Below are 19829 nucleotides of genomic sequence, written 5' to 3'. Positions count from 1 at the left end.
GTTTCTTTTCTACCTCTTCACATGCTCATCCTACTACCACCACCTTCCGTTTTTTTTTTTAGCACACCTACTGCAAATACTTATTGGCAGGGCTTTTTTTGTAGAAAAAGCTCATCAGGAACTTATTTGCATATTAGGTCATACCCCCTGACACCAAGCCAGCCGGAACTGCGTTCCTGTGCATTCCTGCTCAACCCCACCCCTTCTTTTTGAGAACCTGGCTTGAGCCTTCCTCAACTTACTGCTTCTATCCAACTGCAATTTATAGATGTGCTATTTAATATTCCTCCACCCTTAAATTCTTAAATAAAGGAAAACATCAAATGGATACTACAATATATTTAGATGTCGCTTACCCTCTTGAACAGTTTTGTATTCTTTTGAGATCATCACAACTCTGCAACAACTTGGGAATATATTCATAGTCATCTGCAATCCCGGATTCTGTGAAAACAGTAGATGTGAATAAAGAGGTACCCCACTAGGAACTTTGTACGCAACTCTAGTTGGTTCAAAATACTGCAGCCAATCTACTGTCAGAGCTAAATGCAAAGAATGTATACACCAGGGTTGGCCAAACTTGTTTAATATAAGAGCCACATAGAATAAACGTCAGATGTTTGAGAGCTACAAGGAAGGAAGGAAAATAGATGGGGGAAGGAGGGAGAGGTGGAAAGAAAACAATTTTAACTTTAAATGCATTCTCCAAGCCAGCCGACAGGGCAGTGGGGCTTCGACAGTCATGCAATATTTGTGAAAGAACCATGTTTGGTCATCCCTGCTATACGTCCTACACAGAAAGATCTGCACTGGCCATGGTTTGGCCATCCCTGCTATACACCCCTATGCAGAAAGATCTGCACTGGCTTTCTGTCGGTTTCTGGGCATGATTCATAGCAGTAGTTCTCACCTTCAAGGCCCTAAATCAGAGATGTCTAACGTACAGCCTGAGGGCTGGATCAGGCCCCCAAGAAACTCACTGTCATCTGTTTACTTCTCTTTCTCTCTTGCTTCCTTCTGCATGGAAGCAAGAGAGAAAGAGAAGCTTAGTCTCTCCTCCGTGGTGCTGTATACATTGTGACATCCTTCTGCATGGCAGCTTGCTTTGTCAGGCTTGCTCAATCGCACAGCAGCTACACAGCAAAGCCTCTATTTTCTCCATTGTCTGACCAGCACATGAAGCAACATGTACAAAAGCTCACACTGACCAGCCACTTCATTATTTTCCCCTCAGTCTTAGGCTCAAAGCATTGACCATGAAATTTCTGTAATTAATGTCAATAAATCAAAAGTAGGTTTGCAACTTACGGACACACATCTGAACAACACCTGAACAGCACACTCAAGATTGCTACGGCACAGACATTGTCTCTAGATTTTGATGCAATAATTCAGAGTAAGAGGTGTCAGTTATCAGATATTGTTAAATAAACAAAATATTGCAAGAGTACTAATCTTTTAAGCATATTTTAAGTTTTTTAAAAAATATTAACTGTGTTTGCCTGTGCCCTTTTATATTTCTGCTACCTGACATTACATTGTATGACACACATGGCCCAGCCCAACAAGGTTTCATGTATGCCAGATCCAGCCCTCATAACAAATTAGTTTGACTCCCCTGCCCTAAATGGTTTAGGGCTATCTTCTCCCATTCTGTCCAGATCACCAATTAAGATCTTCATCACAATCTCAGCCCCTGGGCATCTTCTCTAAAGATGAGGGTGTATGTGTGCCCCTTCCTTTAAAGGCAGGAACCAGGGACAGGGTTTTTGAATGGTAGTATACTACCTGTGGAATGCTTTCTCCCCCTGAGGCTTTCTAGAACCTGCAATGCTCTCTTTTAGGCATCAGGCTAGAATACTGCTTTTTAACTAGGGGAGTCAGCTTTTAATTTTTTTTTTTACAGTCTACTCGCATGAGGACTTTTTTTGCATGGATCAATTTAGACTCTAAATGTTTTACACTGTGTTTATGCTCCAGTTGCGTTCAATGGCTGGTTTCTAATGGTGTGTTAATTTTAATGGTTTTATCATGTTTTACTTTGTGAACAGCCTCAAGCAGATCTCTGGAAAGGAAGCATGTACATTTTCTAAATAAAGGATAAGAGAGACAACACAAAATGCACAGAGGACTAATGTAAGCCAAGTTGTACTCTTTATGTCTCAACAGGATGGATAAAAATGATTTAATAGTTTAAAAGGGAATGTTACAAACAAACATTCAGATTTACATTTAACTTGTAAAAGCTGAATCTGTGACCCTCCAACAATCAACTAGTTGAAACTCACTTTACATAAAATCAAACCTGGGTAAATCAATTATCTTTAAGTGAAGCATTACAAACCTGGCATAGTTCTTACTATCTTATCTTAAATTCCACTAATCCACAAGGCTTGCATCCAAAATAACTGCAGTCATTCTAATCAGGCACAGTCCCTAAGGGATCTTAGTGCTAAATGCTTCTGCAGAGAACTAAGTCCTAGAGGGGCAATTTCACTCTAACTCCTAGAGTTAGTTCTCCTTAGGATCATTTAGCATTACTTAATCAATCAAAATGATTAAATAACTTTAATACGCATTGACTTCAAAAAGAAAAGTTACAACCGTGCTTTCTATATAAATCAACAGAACTTATATACTGCAGTTATGCAGTGTTTGGTTCAATTACTTTGTGTCCTTGAACAAAAGGTGTTAATGGAATCTCTGTCCTCTTCAGGGACTCTGCCCTGATAGGGCAGATTGGGATGGAAACTGAGGAAACCGGTGGAAATCATTACCCTCACTCTCCTTTTATATAAGTTGTTCTATAAACATAAGGATTTCTTCCAATTATCCCTTCATACTACAGATTTTCATGCGTATTCTACTCTTTCAAAGGGCCCTAACCTTAAGAATCAGCTTTTGGACAGAGGTGCCTATGAGGAGGGGGGGGGGGGAGCTGTTCCATGAACTCCCTCTATTTACAAGAGGTCTTAGTATTCAAACCAATCTATTTGTATTATAGCAACAGTTAGTATGTGTCTGTTCAGAATATGTAGTAATCACATAATAGAATACCGTAGTACCATAAAGACTAACAGCAGAGGGAAAAATATCTGTTACTGGATTGCCATAATTACAGCATTCATAGAGAAAGTGAAATGGAAAGGGACAAGTATACAACCTTGTTTAGTGCCTCAAGCTTTAGTACTATCAGTGGGAAAACCAGTGTAATTTTTTTACCTTTGCAGAAGTATATACATTTAAGTATTTAATTAGTAGTGGCAGACAACAATATAGATTTTTCTTGGAGATCTTTGTTCACAGCTTCCATTTATAGAGTTGAATGTGACTTTCATGGTTACAAAGGAAGCTTTAAAAGTTTCTGTTTTAGAAAGGAGCTGATTAAGATGATCTTTTGATCATCATAAAGATTGAAAAGAAATCAAGAGGGATAATTATTAGAAATGTTCTGTTTAGCAAGCTGCCACAGTGTCTCTTTACAGACATTTTGCTTGTATAGCACTGGTACTTGCTCTATGGCTTGCAGAGAAGCACTTTTGCAATTATCATCTTCTTTTCCCTTCTATGACTCAGGATAAGTCAACCCTACCTCCTTCACCACTCCATGTGCTTCCCTCCCAAAGCTGCATGCTCAGTGGAAGAGGATAACTATCCCAGATAGGATAGTCCCTAACCCTATGGATTGCTTGCAGCTAGGCTGCAATAGCAATGTTTGCTTCCTTGGTGAGGGAAGAGAGGATTTCTGTTGGCCCGTTTGGGCGCGAAATGGAGGGGGCGGAGCTTGGTGCTGTTAACGGCCAAGCCTCTGCTCTTCTCAGCAGTCTGTTTTTTGTGTTGGGCCTGGCAGGGAGCGTGTTTGGACGCTCCGTTGGAGAGGCCTGCGGGGTGCGTTGGTCTTCGGTGTTTCGGGTCCTGGCGTCGTGTGCGGGCTGAAGAGGAGCGTCGGGGTGGCGAGGAGTCCAGAAGGCTTTCGGGGACTGCATCCTTCAGTGTGACAGGCTGTATCCCGGGGGGATTGCTTTTAGCCGGCTGGTTTGGGGGCTGTTTATTGGCCTGGTTGGGATTCCTTTCGCCGCGGGAGCTGATGAGGCTCCTGCCTTGAGTCAGGGGGCTGTCTTTATTCCCTGAGGGAGCTGTGCCGGTTGGAGAGTCCTTAAGCTTTTTAAAGGGAGGTATTTTGGGGGTCGTTTCTTGGGTGTTCCCCTTGGTGAGCCGTGTGGTACTTTTGGGGGCTATTTTATCCTTTTCCCTGGAGAGCTGTGTGGTGTGTGGGGGCTGTACCTTTTTTCTGGTGGGAGCCTTGGTAGTTTGGGGGTTGTTTTTGTTTTTTTCACCCCTTGGGAGCCGTGTTTTTTGTGAGGTTTGAGGCTCTTGCAGCCTCATAAGGCGGCAGCCATTTTTTAAAAATAAATTTCCTCCTAGTGGTAAGCAGCCATTTTGGGTCTCCTTCCTTCAGGGGAAGGCGGCCATTTTAAGTAGGCCCTCTGGGGCAGCCATTTTGTGGGTCTGCCTTATCAGGATTAGGGGCCCGTTAAGTGGTGTAGTTATTTATGGGGCAGGATGGCAGGTAAAAAAGGAGCAGGTAAGTCAAAAGGCAAACAGCCTGCACCAAAGGCCTCTAAGGCCCCTGCCAAGAAACCTCCACCCCTACTCTCGTTGTCTGATGATGAAGGCAACGAGGTGGTTAATGCAAATATTGTTCAGAGGATTAGAGCACTGGAGGAAGCATCTGGTTTGCCTCGGTTGTGGGAGAAAGGGCAACCAAAAGGGCAATCCAAGCTAACATATTGACCAGATTGTCTATGCTTGAGGGCAGGTCTGGTGCACTCTTTCCTGATCTCAGTGGTTCGGATGGGCCCGTCGTACGGAGCAACTGGATCTTTGGTGCCTACAGGATTTACTGGTAAGACTGGTGAGTTTCCGCAGGCCTTTACAGGGTCTGCTTGGCCGTGGGGGCAGGCTTCACCTGCAGGGCAGGCCTGTCGATGCGCGTAGAGAGACCCAGAGGGTGATGCTTAGCGACGCAAGAATGAAGGCTGTACACAGTAGCTGTAAAACCACTATATACATTTATTTACACCAACTCACTCTCCTGACTGACAATATGCTCCGCTGCAACTCCAACTCCATAAACCCACAATCACCACTGTTGCTCTGTACATTTATACATGGGACAGCCAATCAGCAACTTGCTGTGTCATGCTGACTCTGCTGGCTGATGTAAGACTTCTGGCAGCCAGCCACCTGCTGTCAGGTAGATCATCTAAGCCTTCAGATCTACTTTCTGTTTTGCAGCACATGCTATAAGCTGTCTGTTTACACATAATAGTGACACCCCTCCTCAGGTTATAGCGGTGCTGACATCCATCCATCACAACATTGCATACACATATTGATTATTTCTTCATCAGTACATTGATACATTAGTGCCCATATATACATTACAGTTCAGTTACTTCCATTCTTCCTGGACACACACACATTTTTCTCCGCTTGCCAATTAACCTGCAAGCACATTGTTATCAGTTGGCACTCTGCCCAGACTGACCATATCTCCTCAGTTAGCTCTCTGCCCAGACTGAGCACTTGCCTTATCTTTTGTTGGCTTGTTTCCCAGACTTGTTCTTAACACAGTACCGTATGTGTGTAGAGCACAGGGTGGCCAATGTTTCCTCTCCGTGGGAAAATGGGATTGTGGAACGGAGAGGTGGAGTACTCCAGGGTATTTGCCATGCTTTGTTGCAAGATAGTGGGCTAAGGCAGGCATACTGGGGTGAAGCCTTAAAGGTGTCCTGTTATATTTCCAACCGTTTATGGACAGAGGCTATAGACGATATACCCTACAGGGTTTTGTATGGGAGGAAGCCATCCCTGGATCACCTAAGGATATTTGGCTCAAAGGCTTGGGTGAACATCCCTCTGGATAAGAGGAGAAAGGGAGGTCCCAAAGCCAGAAAGCTTGTGTTTATAGGATACCAAAATGGCATGAAGTCCTGGAGGTTTGTGGGGTGGGGGCAGAGTTGGCGAAATGCGATATTAAATCTGCGTTTCGTCTGTTGCCAGTTCATCCAGCGGATTTTGAGCTCTTGGGCTTTGCCTTTGAGGGCCAAATTTACATGGACAGAGCATTGCCAATGGGCTGCTCTATATCGTGTTCAGCTTTTGAGTGTTTCAGCACATTCTTGGAATGGGCTGTGCGCAAAAATGTGGGTTTGCAGGATGTAGTTCATTATTTAGACGACTACCTTTTTGTGGGTCCTGTGGGGACAGGGCGTTGTGCTCTGCAGCTGTCTGGTTTTATGGAGCTGGCTGTGGAACCTGGGGTCCCTTTGGCCGAGGAGAAAACGGAGGGTCTAGCTCAGAAACTGATCTTTTTGGGGATCGAGCTGGATACTCCAGTGCAGTTGTCTAGGATCCCTTTGCAAAAAATAACAGATTTAAGGAGTAGGATTCATTCTTTTCTTAATAAGCGGAAGGCCACCCTGCTTGAGTTGCAGCAACTAGCTGGCCATCTTAATTTCGCTTGCAAAGTGGTTGCTCCAGGGAGGGCCTTCCTTCGTAGGCTATGTGAGGCTATGGCAGGCCTCCGTTTGCCTCAGCATAGAACGCGGGTTACCAGCAGCATGAGGGATGATTTGCGAGTTTGGTGGGAGTTTTTGGAGTCCTTCATTGGGGTCTCGTTTTGTAGAGAGGACATGAGGCTTGAGGTCGAGCTCCAGGTCATGTCTGATGCTGCTGGGTCCTTGGGTTTTGGAGTCTATTTCCACGGACATTGGTGCGCGGATGGTTGGCCGGACTCCTGGGTACAGGTAGGTGTGAACCGGGACCTTACGTTTCTAGAGTTCTTTCCTATTTTAGTTGCGGTTTGGCTGTGGGGGAAGGATATGGCCAACTGCACAGTTCATTTTTGGTGCAATAATATGGCTGTAGTCCATGTCATTAATTCCCTTTCATCCAAATCGCAGCGGGTTATGAGGTTGGTGAGGGCCTTCACTCTGCGTTGTCTGCGGCTGAACATATTTTTTTTGGCCAAGCATGTCCTGGGGGTAAATAATGGGGTAGCTGACGCTCTCTCTCGCAAACAGATGGAGAGGTTTCATCAGTTGGCCCCGGATGCCGATCAATAACCGGCGCCAATGCCCCAGGAGTTATGGCTGATTGGAGAGCCGAAGCCTGCAGAGCGATAGGTCTAGCCATTGCGCCCAGCACCAGGAAGTCTTATGAGCGTGCTGTGCGGCAGTTTGAGGACTTTAGGGCTGAGGTAGGGTATCGCAATGTTTGGCCCCTCCTGGTGGAGCAGCTGCTCCACTGCTGTGTTTCCCTACATGGTAAGGGACTGGCCATGCGATCTATTAGGGGGTGCCTGGCTGGGTTGACGTTTGCTAGCAAGGCGCTGGGTTATAGGGAAGACACAGCTGATTTTCGTCTTTGAAAGATGCTGGAAGGGTGGGCCAGGGAAGTTGGTTCTCGGCCCGATACACGGAAGCCTATTTCCCCTTTGATTCTGAGGGGCCTGAAGGGCGTTTGGGGCTCAGTGTGTGCTTCAATGTTTGAGGCCGCTTTGTTTCATGCTGCGTTCTTAATTGCCATTTTCGGGGCTCTTAGAGTCAGTGAGCTTGTGGCAGGGTCCAGAAACGTTGTTTCTGGTAAGGCTTTGTTATTAAGTGACCTGAGGTTGGGGGTGGGTAAGGTTATCATTACCATCCGTCGGTCTAAGACTGATCAGGGTCAAAAAGGAAAGGTGCTGGAATTGGGTGCCTGCTCTGAGTTGGAGTTGTGCCCGGTTTCTGCTGTGGCTGCTTATTTGGCAGTTCAGGGGCCTGGTGAGGGGTTCTTGTTTTGTCACAGCAATGGTAGTCCTCTTGCTAAGCACCAGTTTTGGGCTGTGACGTCTCGGGCTTTAGATAAGCTGGGGTTATCGGGGGTGCAGTTTGGTACCCACTCTTTTAGGATTGGTGCAGCTTCTACTGCTGCTGCCCTGGGGTATCCTGCTTCCTCCATTCAGCGTTTGGGCCATTGGCGTTCTTCGGCTTACAAATATTATGTTCGACCTCTGCTCAGTCCCTAGGTTAGCTGGTTACTGGATTTGTTATTGGTTATGTTTCTGTTCTTGTTTGACTTTTTTTTTCTTTTTAGATGCTGTTGTTCCTGGCCAGAGGAGCCGAGTTCTCGTCTGTGGCCACAGTCATGTGTTTGGGGCGGCACATCAGGCACAGAGAACCTCGGTCGGCTCTCAGCTGGGGCTCAGCCATCATGTTTGTATTGAGTGGTGGGGGCGCTGGGGCCTTCAGTGGCCAGGCCTGCTGCCTTTGTTATGTCAGGGTGGCTTAGGCCTGCTTCCGCAGGTTTTAAATATTCTCGGGCTAATTAAAGGCAAGGTGTTAGTCTGGCAGGCCTGTGATGATTTTCAGTATATCAAGGAGTGATGGCCGGAAACCACAATAGTGTGTTCCGCCATGATTCCTCGCCTTGTGTGGCATAGTGCTTGGGACCCTGCTGCTATTGAGAGGGCTCGCTACAAAGCCAACAAGGAAATTAGGAAGGCTCTTGAAGGTGGGTTGGGTCACTTTTTGCCCCATCTGGATATCTCTTCTGAGTTTCCTGACCTTTATAGGGAGGAACATCTCTCAGAAAAGGGTAATATGCTTTTCTTGAGAGATTTACGGCAAGGGTTGCAGGTGGCTTTGGACCTCCCGGTGGGTGCTAAGCCCTAAGTAGAGACTTCGCCTTAGTGGTGGCAGGTTTTACTGGGTTTGGGTATTTTGCAGCAGGGGAGGACCACGAAGCAACCCCCCCCCCCCCTTTTGGGGAGTTTTTGGGGTCTGGCATAGGCAACCTTGGGTTGGGTGACCCGGGTTGTGGAAAATGCAGACCGTCCAGGAGGCTCGACTAAAGGGTGCCTTCCTTTGAAACGCGCGTCTGGTGGTTGGGCCCTCTGATGCGGACCTCCCTGCTGGGCTGGCCTGGCGGGAGCTGTGTCTCACAACTCTGGCTGGGGGCTGGGTCTCTCGCCCGTTAATGGCAGGAGAGCGGTCTGCTGAGACCCCTAGCCCTGACCAGGCCGCGCTTTTGGGTGCCCTTGCCATTGGGAGTATTATGATGAATAAAGTGGCCCATAATTATACCAAAAACTTTGTGTCTGACTCTTTATTCCGATCTAGGGGGGCAAACCCAGATAGGAGTGTACTGTTCTTCAGTCAAGGGTATACAACAGCTGCACTCCTCTGCTAGAACCTCAAAACAAGCTTAAGATGCTGTCATCTTATGGATATCTACTCAAAAAGACTTCTACACTGTAATGATATAAACTAATGCCAAACACAAATATGAACTTTATAGCACTCTTACAAAACATTCATATTTGGAGTTGGGTAAGCAGTGAAGTGACTAAGTTTACATATGACACTAAATTGTTCAGAGTGAAGAGAACCAGAGGATTGTGAGGCACTCCAAAAGGATCTGTCGAGGCTGGGCGAGTGGGTGTCAACGTGGCAAATGAGGTTCAACGTGGCCAAGTGCAAAGTAATGCACATTGAGGCCAAAAGTCCTAACAATAAATACAAGTTGATGGGGTGTGAACTGTTGGTGATTGACCAACAGAGACATCTTGGGGTCATGGTAGATGATTCACTGAAAATGTAAAGACAGTGTGCATCTGCAATAAAAAAGGCTATGCTGGAGATTATTAGGAAGGAAATTGAAAACAAATCAGCCAGTATCATGATGCCCTTGTATAAATCTATGGTGAGGCCTCATTTGGAGTAGTGTGTACAATTCTGGTCACCAAACCTCAAAAAGGATATTAAAGCATTGGAAAAAGTTCAGAAAAGGGCAACTAGAATGATTAAAGGGTTGGAACACTTTCCCTATGAAGAATGGTTAAAATGCTTAGGGTTCTTTAGTTTAGAGAAATGTCAACTGAGGGGGTGACATAATCGAGGTTTACAAGATTATGCTTGGGATAGAGAAGGTAGAGAAAAAAAGTACTTTTCTCCCTTTCTCACAATACAAGAACTCATGGACACTCAACAAAATTGCTGAGCAGTCAGGTTAGAAATGATAAAAGGAAGTACTTCTTCACCCAAAGGATGATTAATACATGGAATTCACTGCCACAGGAGGTGGTGGTGGCTGCAAGCATAGATCGCTTCAAGAGGGGATTGGATAAACATATGGAGCAGACATCCATCAGCGGCTATTATCCACAGTCTATTGATGTAACTCTCTGTCTGGGGTAGTGATGCTCTGAATTCTTGGTGCTTCGAGGGGGGGACAGTGGGAGGGTTTTTAGGGTCTTGGACCCACTTATGGACCTCCTGATGGCACCAAGTCTTTTTGGCCACTGTGTGACACAGTGTTGGACTGGATGGGCCATTGGCCTGATCTAGCATGGCTTCTCTTATGTTCTCCCTTGCTGTCGCACTTGCCATCTCTCTCCCTTGGTACCTACCAGGTTAAACACAAACACAGAATTTCTGTTTCTCTTTGATATGATGAACTATATGTACAAGTTGTGTCTTCTCTTTTTAAAATACACTAAGCAACTCCATAGGGGGTTCTATTTTCCTTGCCATTCTAGTATGTATACCTGGTAATTGACGTAGTGCTATGCCAATGCCTGAACAGAAAGAGCTGTTGATGAACCTCCTGAGCACTCAAAAAAACTGTTGGCTTGTTGCTATCATCTTTGAAACCCCACTACGCCTGTGCTGAAAATGATTTTTTTAAACTTGATTCACTATATTAAATTGCATAAACTACACTCAGATCAATCAGCTAGACGAAAAGACAGGGAGCTGCTTCATTTGTGTGGCTCAAACACAACTTACAGTTTCTGAAACTGGAAATTCACTTGTGTTTGTTGATTCACTTTTATTGTTCAACAATTTGCTACCTTGAAGAAGTTCAAATTTCTTTGAAAATGTCAAACTGAATACCAGGTTCAGGTTAAAGCTCTTTTTAATTTATAGAACGTATTTAGTCTGATTAAGATTTGAAGCAGATTACACAGTATAAGTTTATACAATCATATGCGATGACTTCTAACAATTTAATAGTTTAGTATATTTTAAAACATAAAATGAATATAATATAAAATGAATGGATCAAACTATTAAAGATGAACAATATTAATGAAAATTAAATTTAGTTTTTCCAGTTTCATCAATACACATAAAAATATTTAAAAATCAGTATTCACTGGCCTGCTATCCAAATCTAGTTTTTCTTAAAGTATTCATTATGTATGAAATGAACAGAAAGAAAGAGAGAGAAAGGAAGGAAGGATCTGGGAAAAAGCACAGAATAATCACTCGCAGTTCCTGCCCTGGGAAATAATTTGATGTTATTGTTATGTTACTCCTCCTCTCAAACACATCCAAATACTTCAAAACTAAGGTTTACTGACTGGCCATTTTAAAAGCCATCAAGATATGACTGAGTTAAGATGATGGAAAAATGTCTTCTCTGTCAAAACTGCAGAGAACTATCTGACTTGCTTCATAGAGGATACTTACTGAATATCACAAAAATAAATGTTTTTAAAAACCTACCATGCATGTAAGTGCTTGGTCCAACCACAAAGGTATGATTTGAAGAAACACGGAATCCAGAATTCTGAAAATTGAGTATCAAGTATTAAAGTGAGGCATTACTATAAATTCAGAGGTCAGCGAGCTTTTGTTCTCTTATCAATATACCTTTTTTTCATTTTTATATGCAATATTCATAATAATATTTTGCCAAAAGATGTGGGTAAAATAAAAAATATTATTTTCTCCTGTGCTGCAGTAAATTCTATTTAGTTATTTAACTGCAAGCCAACATATGAATGTAAAAGGAACATCCACTCAGCTACTAGCAGCCAAGATTCAATTGCTGTGTTCAGTGAGGCTTATATAGGTAAACATGCAGAGTAGTTAAGCCATGGTAATAGATGAAGACTCAAATAGTCAGTCACTTTCTCAGTCACTGAAAGAACACAAGTCTGTAAGGAAGGATTCAAGTTGAAATACTTTTTGTATAATTCAGAGATCATAGTTTACTTACTACTTTTTTTGAAAGCCAATTGCTTGAAGTAGGAGAATGCAATGTGAGAGTCATGCCATTTTTATCAAGATTAATATTCTCCCAGTCAGGTAGTTTCTGGTGTACTCTAGAAGAAAGACTCTCAGATATATTTTTTAGTCTTTTTACAGGGGAAGACAGAAAATCTTCATTAGAAAAATTTGCTGTTCTTTTAGTTCTGGCAACTGTAGATAGAGTTCGTACAGGAGAATTGACTAGGGCATTTACAGTGTCTGATACCTGCACTCCTTCATATTTCTTTAATCTTGCAGCTCTCAGAAATATAGAGATCTTTGGAAATTCTTTAGAACATGATCTAACATACATATTTCCAGACTTGTTATGTTTCTGATGAAACCCTGTCCAGGCAATCAATTTAGATTTTAAAAACTTGTCACCAGACTGTGTTGGGTTTGTGTATGTGTTTGAAGATTTAAACGATTTCTGCAACTGTGGACAACAAAGTTCTTTGTACATCTTTTCAAATGCATCTTCAGATTTTTGCTGAACTTTAATGCGACTGTGATCAACAAGAAACTGTGAAAAAGACTGACTTCGCTGAAGCAAACCAGTTCTAGGGGAAATTTTCATCTCATGATTTCTGAATAACCTACATGGAGATTTCACTGGAGAAGATTTGTTTGCTTGCAAATGTAGATTTGTGGTACTATTCAAAGGTAAGTTTAAGTACGATGGAGCCTTGAATGATGTAATCTTTGCTACCCCAGTTTCATCTCCTTCTGTCAGATCAAATGTTCTTCCTGGATCATCAGGCCAATCAGCAGAATGCTCTTCAAAATGCTGACCCTTTCTTGCACGCTCTGAAGATGAAGGGATCCAAGATGGACTTTTAAGATGAAATATTTTTCTTCCAGAAAGATAGTTAGGAAAAATGGTAGCCCCTGTACCATTTTGTCCAGCTCTCTCAACATAGGAGTAATCTTCAGTATCAGAAGAGTCCATTTTTATTTCATCTGCATTATGGTATGCAGGAGATGTTGCACTAGATTCACTGAGCAATGTATGATGCATTTGATTGTTGCCATGTCCTAAAAGTCTATTACTTCCACCTCTCTCCATGGGCAATTTACACTTCTCATTTTCTTTTGTAATTGCCAGGACACAATTGTGTTTTAACGGCTTGCATTTCCTCACTCTCTCAATAGCTGTGTTAAACTTTGTTTTTTGGGGGCGCCAGTATCCATACCGTTTGATATGATAATGCGAAAAGGCTTTATGGGGCATTTTATGCATAAGCCGGCTAAGATTCATAACCATTTCTGGATACAAGTCAGCTATGGTAATATTATTCCAAGAACAATGTTCATCTGCAGACTCATAAGTTTCCAAAAAGCTATCACAGCCAGTTTTTTCACTCTTCCATAGGGAAAGATTTCCAGATGCAACTATCTCATCTGCTGAATCCATACCAGTAGAGTTGTATAACTGGAAAGACGTAGATTCAGAATGCTCATTATGCCCTTGCTTCCTTGGAACCACAGCATGATAACCTACCAGACCAAATGAAGGATTAGTAACAATACATAAAACCATGGCATATTATCTTGATATATCTACCCAGGGCTCTTTTTCTAGCAGGAGCTCTTCTGCATATTAGGCCATGCTCCCCTGATGTAGCCAATCATCCTGGAGCTTACAGTAGGCCCTGTACGAAGAGCCCTCTAAGCTCTTGGAGGACTGATTACATCAGGGGGGCATGGCCTAATATGCAAAGGAGCTCCTGCTAGAAAGAGTCCTGTATCTACCAAAGTATAATAAAATACAGAATAACTTCTAACCACTTCATAGTGACAAAGCATACCATCTTCTGTAGGTATTTCATATCAAACCTCTTCGGGGGGAGGGGATGCTCCTAGAGCTCAAGGAAGAAGGCTGTGGAAATCACATCCCTGCACACACTATAAACAGCAGACCCTTCTGCTCACACAAGGATCTCCCTTTGTTCCAAGCCAGGGACTTGGCTTCTTCATTTCAATTTCAGCTCTGAGATTCGAGATGGAACAGGGGTGGCCAGAGCCACATAGAATAAACATCATATGTTTGAAAGCCACAAGACATGAACATCAGATGTTCAGAACCACAAGACAAGGAAGGAAGGAAAATAGATGGAAGGGAGGGAAGATAAAGGTGAAAAGAAAGCAACTTTAAATGCATTCTCCAAGCTGCTGGCTGGCTTGGCAAAGTGATTTAAAGAGAAAAAATGCCTTCTCCAAAGCAGCTGATGGGGCGGTGGGGGCTTTGAGAGCCACACAATATGTGTGAAAGAGCCATATGTGGCTGCTGAGCTAGACTGAAAGCCTATTACTTGCTTGCCCATGGTCATTTAGCACTTCATAGACAAGAGGGATCTGAGCATACATCTTGTACATATAAACCGTCCATTCTCTGCACTACACTGGCTCAAATTAATGTCAGTCTATGCAATTCAGCTATTAGGAGTAAGAGAGTATAAATTGCTCATCTACCAAGAATGTAAAATACAACTTCCTCTGAGACAAAGCTTCTTTCAATCATTGCAGAATACTAAACACCCATCATCCTGATGATTTGTCTTGATCACAACAATCTCTTATTGCATTGACAGTAAGCATAATCATTTTAAATTATCTAGAATATTATCATTTAAAAAACCACTTGGAGAGTTTACTTTACTAAACCGTAAAAGGGTGAGGGGGCATAAGCACAATTACTGATAAGTGTTTTAATCTAACTCTTTGGGGATCAATACAGAGAGAACGGTGGGGTAGAGGCTTGCTTACTTTCCTACTTCTATTCTAAGAAGCCAGGAATACAGTGTAGCTAGCACTTGCAGGAAGCCTGCAACCTTATATATAACTGGAAATATTGCACCAGGTCATGACCAAGTAATGAAAGGCTTTCTGTTCAGGCCCTGATTGAGGATACAAATAGCTCCTGATTGGGCAGCATAGGAAATCCAGTTGAAGTATGGTAAAAATACAGCAGTTAATGTAGTTGCAAAAAAGGCTTTCTCCCAATTCAGCCTAGACTGTAAGATAGCCCATTACCTTAATATGGTTGATCTAGCAACCTGGATCTATGCCACAGTAGCATGGTTGATCTAGCAACCTGGATCTATGCCACAGTAGCATCCAGATCAGACTATTGTAATGCACTGTATTTGGATCTTCCCTCAAAATCAATTCAGAAGCTTTAGTTGGTGCAGAACACCACAGCTCAGCTATTACTGGGAGCTAGATGGAGCATGCATATTCTACAATTACCCCACTGGTTGCTGATCAGTTACTGGACTCAATTTAATGTATTGGCTATTAGAAAAAGAAGAGACTGGATTTATACCCCACCCTTCACTACCCAAGGGAGTCTCAGAGCAGCTTACAATCTTCTTTCCGTTCCACTCCTCACAACAGACACACTGTGAGATGGGTGGGGCTGAGAGAGCTCTGATAGAAACTGCTCTTGAGAGAATAGCTCTGACAGAGATGACTGACCCAAGGTCACTTCCAGCAGTTGAATGTAGAGGAGTGGGGAAGCAAACCCGGTTCTCCCAAATAAGAGTCCACACACTAAACCACTACACCAAACTGGCTCTTATATAAAAAGCCTTTCATGGTCTTGGACACTCATATTTGTGAGACTGCCTCTCCCTCTATGCACTGCCATGACAGTTTCACATATCTGAGCAAGGTCTGCTGCACATGTCTACCTGCAGATGGGTAAAACCAAAACTTCCCTTACACATGTTCCTTTTCCATTGTGGCTCCTACTTTATGGACTGGTCCACCTAAGGTCAGGAAGGTTCCCACTCTCCTGGCTTTCCACAAACTATGCAAAACTGAATTATTCAAGACAGTTCTTCTATGCAGGCAATAGAATTCTGCTGTTCTAAATTAGTCACTAAGTTACTTTGAATAAATTATTAGGGACTGTGGTCTATACTACTATGTCAAGCTTACTGAAACTAGGATCTTACTATATAATTTTTGTATCCTTTAATGTGTCATGTCAAGGCATGTGTAGCATTGCTAAACATACTGTTCTGCGTTCACAGAACTTTTTTATAAGCAGAAGGAAAAGGGGCCAACTAGATAGTTACAACATTGCAAGCATCAACTAGTAACTGGATCAAGGGTCAACAGAACATTCTGGCCCATTTCTACTCCCAAATGATTAGCCTTTTAAGTAAATAAAGTCCCACTTCTAGGTGAATTTAACATGTCTCTAATACAGAGTTAGATTGTTTGCTGGGAACCACTTGTACTAATAGATTTCACCTCATTAGCCAGGGTGTGTCTGACAAGGATCATAGGACCGTCTTGCCAGCAGACATTTGACACTGTGCACACACACCCAGACAGTCCGTCAATGCAGTTAGCAAAGCCTCAAACTAAATATACAAAGAAATCAGTCTATAAAAATGATAGGAAAAGATATCAACACTAAATGGAGCCATTAACATTTATCCTACATTGTTTTATTGTACTGAATATTTCTAGTTCTTTTTTCAATTATTATTTAAAAAATGCTTATGTGTATGTGAAAGGACAAGGAATATGGGAGAAGCTCTAGGAGTACATAACATACAACCTTCCACAAAGCAAAGGAATTAAGCCATGCCATGGACTTATTGGGAATAAGATCAAGCTTGCATCCACTTGAAAGAATAAAAAACTGGTCCAAAATACTGGTGTACTGAGAAGCAAAAAGCAACAGTTGTTAATGTTTGAATTCCATAACTAATAAAATTGGGTTACAGGGTTAACTCTTGTTGTTTGGATTTCTGTTTGCAGGATCCTAAGCAGACATTTTCCTGCACTTATACTAACCATTAATGAATCAGTGAAAACTAGGAACTTACTTAGAATACTAATTAATTGGGTCTGATGATATTGCAGCTGAGAACTTTATCAATATGTTGTAGCCAGTCAGTCAATTTGAAAATATTTGTCCTCATCAGATTGCATAGTTACACCTCTGTCAGCCTTATCTAGTAATTAGACGAGCTGTTAACCTCCTTTTTAAGTACTTTTGCAGTAAAATATTTATGATTTGCCATGATGCTCACCATGGAAGGATTCATTCACCAGCTCTTGAAAAGAAGATTCTTCACGGACATTCTTTGATCTTTGTTTTAAAACCTAAGCCAAAAACCACCAAAGGAAACAGTGAAGAGCTTAAGTATTTGTAAAGGACCAACAAAAAAAATTATGCTTTAATTTGAAATACACTTATATTTTACTACCAGATACTTGCCAAACCAGTACATTTGTCAAATACTATACTTATTTAAAAATGGGGCTGGAGGATGCATAAATGAGAACTAAATGCAACCTTAGCCAGTTCAGAAATATAGTAGTTTCTTGTAAGCACAGGAACTCAGATGGTGCAAAGTGCAGTGATAAAACTGAACTAATCATTAAAATATCTTTATTACCTTCTACTTTGGGGAACTGCATATACATCTTTAAAGCACCAAACACTGAATAGCTGCCTTCTCCATAAGCAATCTGTTCATCTTCACAAAGACCTTTACAACATATCCCTGCCGTCTAAGGCAAAGCAAGTGATTACTTGGAAAGGAGCTTTCCATGGCAGCACTCAGGGTTTGGAGCTTCTTTGCAAAGCACCCTCACTATCAACATCTAAGTGGCAGGTGAACTATTATGCTTTTAATAGTATTATTTGTATCCAGGTTCTGCTTTTTATCTAGTTTTTTAATTGCTACTGCTATTTGTGTATGTGGCTTTAGTACTGATTTTGAAGGTGTTTCCATCGCAAATATTATATGGTTAATATTTTTGTAGGCTCCCACAAAGGGATGGAATATTTTAAAAATAAAGAGAGGCATGCTATTGTGCTCAAGTTACTGTGACTCAATTGAGCATTCACAAACATGTAATATCTCACTACTGAAAAAAGTAGGGAGACTTGTAACTACTGGGCATGTGCAGGCAAACAGGAACATTCATAGAACTTTAGACCAGTGTGAAGGAGAGATTTATTATAACCTGTGCATTTGCAGTGTAGGCACTGTCATTCACTAGCATGTCCATTTCAACTCCAGAATGGCGGACAAGATGAATATTTTCCTTTTGAAAAAAAAACAAACCAAAATTAATAGATAATAAATTATTAACAAGAGTCGGCTGACACTAAATCTAGCTAAGACTGAGCTCCTGTGGCTGGGCCGGGGGATGCAGGGTTAGTGCCATCTCCTGGCTCTTGACAGTGTGCCTTTAACACTGGTGCTGGCCATCAAGAGTCTGGGTGGGATCATGGATGCCTCCTTGTCAGTGGAGGCTCAAGGCACAAATGTAGCTAAACTAGCATTCTACCATCTGCACCAGGTTAAGCAATTGGTCCCCTTCCTGTTCCCCCTCCTGGTGGAACAACTCCCATTTTACAGGCCCTATGGAACTGCATTAAATCCCACAGGGCTTGGATCTCAGCTGGCAGAGTATTCCTCCAGGCTGGAGCCAGGGCTGAGAAAGCCTTGGTTCTGGTTGAGGACAGCCAGATGCTTTTTGGGCCAGGGACACATATACACTAGTGAATGTGTTCCAAACATTCCCAGGCCAATCCTACATTTACAACTTTCAAAGACCAACAGAGTCAGTAGGTTTAGAAGGGTGTAAATCTGTTTTAAGATTGCACTGTTCACCTACTCTTTTTGTTTATTTACTTCATTTATACCCTGCCTTTAGGAACCCAATCCTCCAAACAACCATGTGAGGTAGGTAGGTTGAGTATGTGGCCGGTCCAAAGTTACCTAGCAAGCTCCCAAAGCAGAATGGAGATTATGCTAGATTGACATTCTAACCACCATACACACTGAATCTCAGAAGCGGCAAGGCAACATTTTTTGTGGAGTGTTAGTGAAAGCTTTAATAATCAACAGAATAGTACTCTGGCGTATTGATAAATTATATTTCATATAATGGTTTTGCCAGTTCCCTGGGCTCTAAGCAAGGGTTTAGTTTCTTTCTTTTTATACCAAAATATTTAAATTCAGTATATTATAAGTTAAATACCTATTTATGTTGAAATGTTACCTTGAGGTGCATATTTTCCAAATATTTTTTAATGGATAACATCTCAGAATTGTTTTTGAAATCTGCAAATCAAAATTAAAGAAAAAAATTCAGTCAGCATAACAAAGGTATTGTTTTTCATAAGCCATGCTTAATTGTTTTAACCTTATATATTTGGGGAGGACAGCCCCTGCAAAGCTTTCAGAAAATGCATTTCATGTAATATTGTATTTTCCCAAAGGAAATTACATTTCTGTCTGTGGGTTTATTTTACTAATCTAGGACTTCCTAACCAGGAAGAGGTTGCAGGTGTCATAACAACAAGGCTGCCAAAAGAGTTAAATCATAAAATGTTCCAAGACATGCATCTTCCTACAAAAGAGACAACTGCTTCAGTGAGTACGCCCTGCACAGACAAGAGTGGTGCTTCATGGGTTCTTCTAGTGAATCCCCTGAGGAGGTGGAGGGAAGGTGGTATATTAGATCAGCTTCAGAGAAAAAGGGCTGTTTGGTTTCAGTTTCATGGGAAAGGGGAAGGTATTGATCCCTGTGTGCCCATGAAAGAAGTTTCTATGTCCAGCAGTGTAAAAGTCTTGTTTATGGCTAAGCCAGGGGCTCACAGCTGTGATGCATGCCCATGATGAGCTCAGCAATTTGCCAGGTAAACAGGTGATAGTATCTCTCTGATTTTTTTTCCGTTATACAGAAAACCCTTGGATTTTATCATTA

The 19829-nt window shown here is 42.2% G+C and overlaps 1 protein-coding gene across 1 annotated transcript in view; it reads right to left on the bottom strand.

Moving 5' to 3' along the window:
- Positions 1-19829, bottom strand: part of LOC132568568 (uncharacterized) — a 29595-nt gene that overhangs the window by 4494 nt on the left and 5272 nt on the right. Inside the window, exons 5-10 of the mRNA XM_060234536.1 lie at positions 19122-19183; positions 18078-18158; positions 17135-17207; positions 12052-13580; positions 11556-11619; positions 357-444 (exon numbers count right to left, since the gene is read on the bottom strand). Coding sequence (XP_060090519.1) covers positions 357-444; positions 11556-11619; positions 12052-13580; positions 17135-17207; positions 18078-18158; positions 19122-19183 — 1897 coding nt within the window. The remainder of the gene's footprint in view (positions 1-356; positions 445-11555; positions 11620-12051; positions 13581-17134; positions 17208-18077; positions 18159-19121; positions 19184-19829) is intronic.

The sequence above is a fragment of the Heteronotia binoei genome, chromosome 3 (assembly GCF_032191835.1).
Source record: "Heteronotia binoei isolate CCM8104 ecotype False Entrance Well chromosome 3, APGP_CSIRO_Hbin_v1, whole genome shotgun sequence".
Lineage (NCBI taxonomy): Eukaryota > Metazoa > Chordata > Lepidosauria > Squamata > Gekkonidae > Heteronotia > Heteronotia binoei.
Note: the sequence above shows the minus strand (reverse complement) of the source record. Positions and strands in the feature narration are given on the sequence as shown.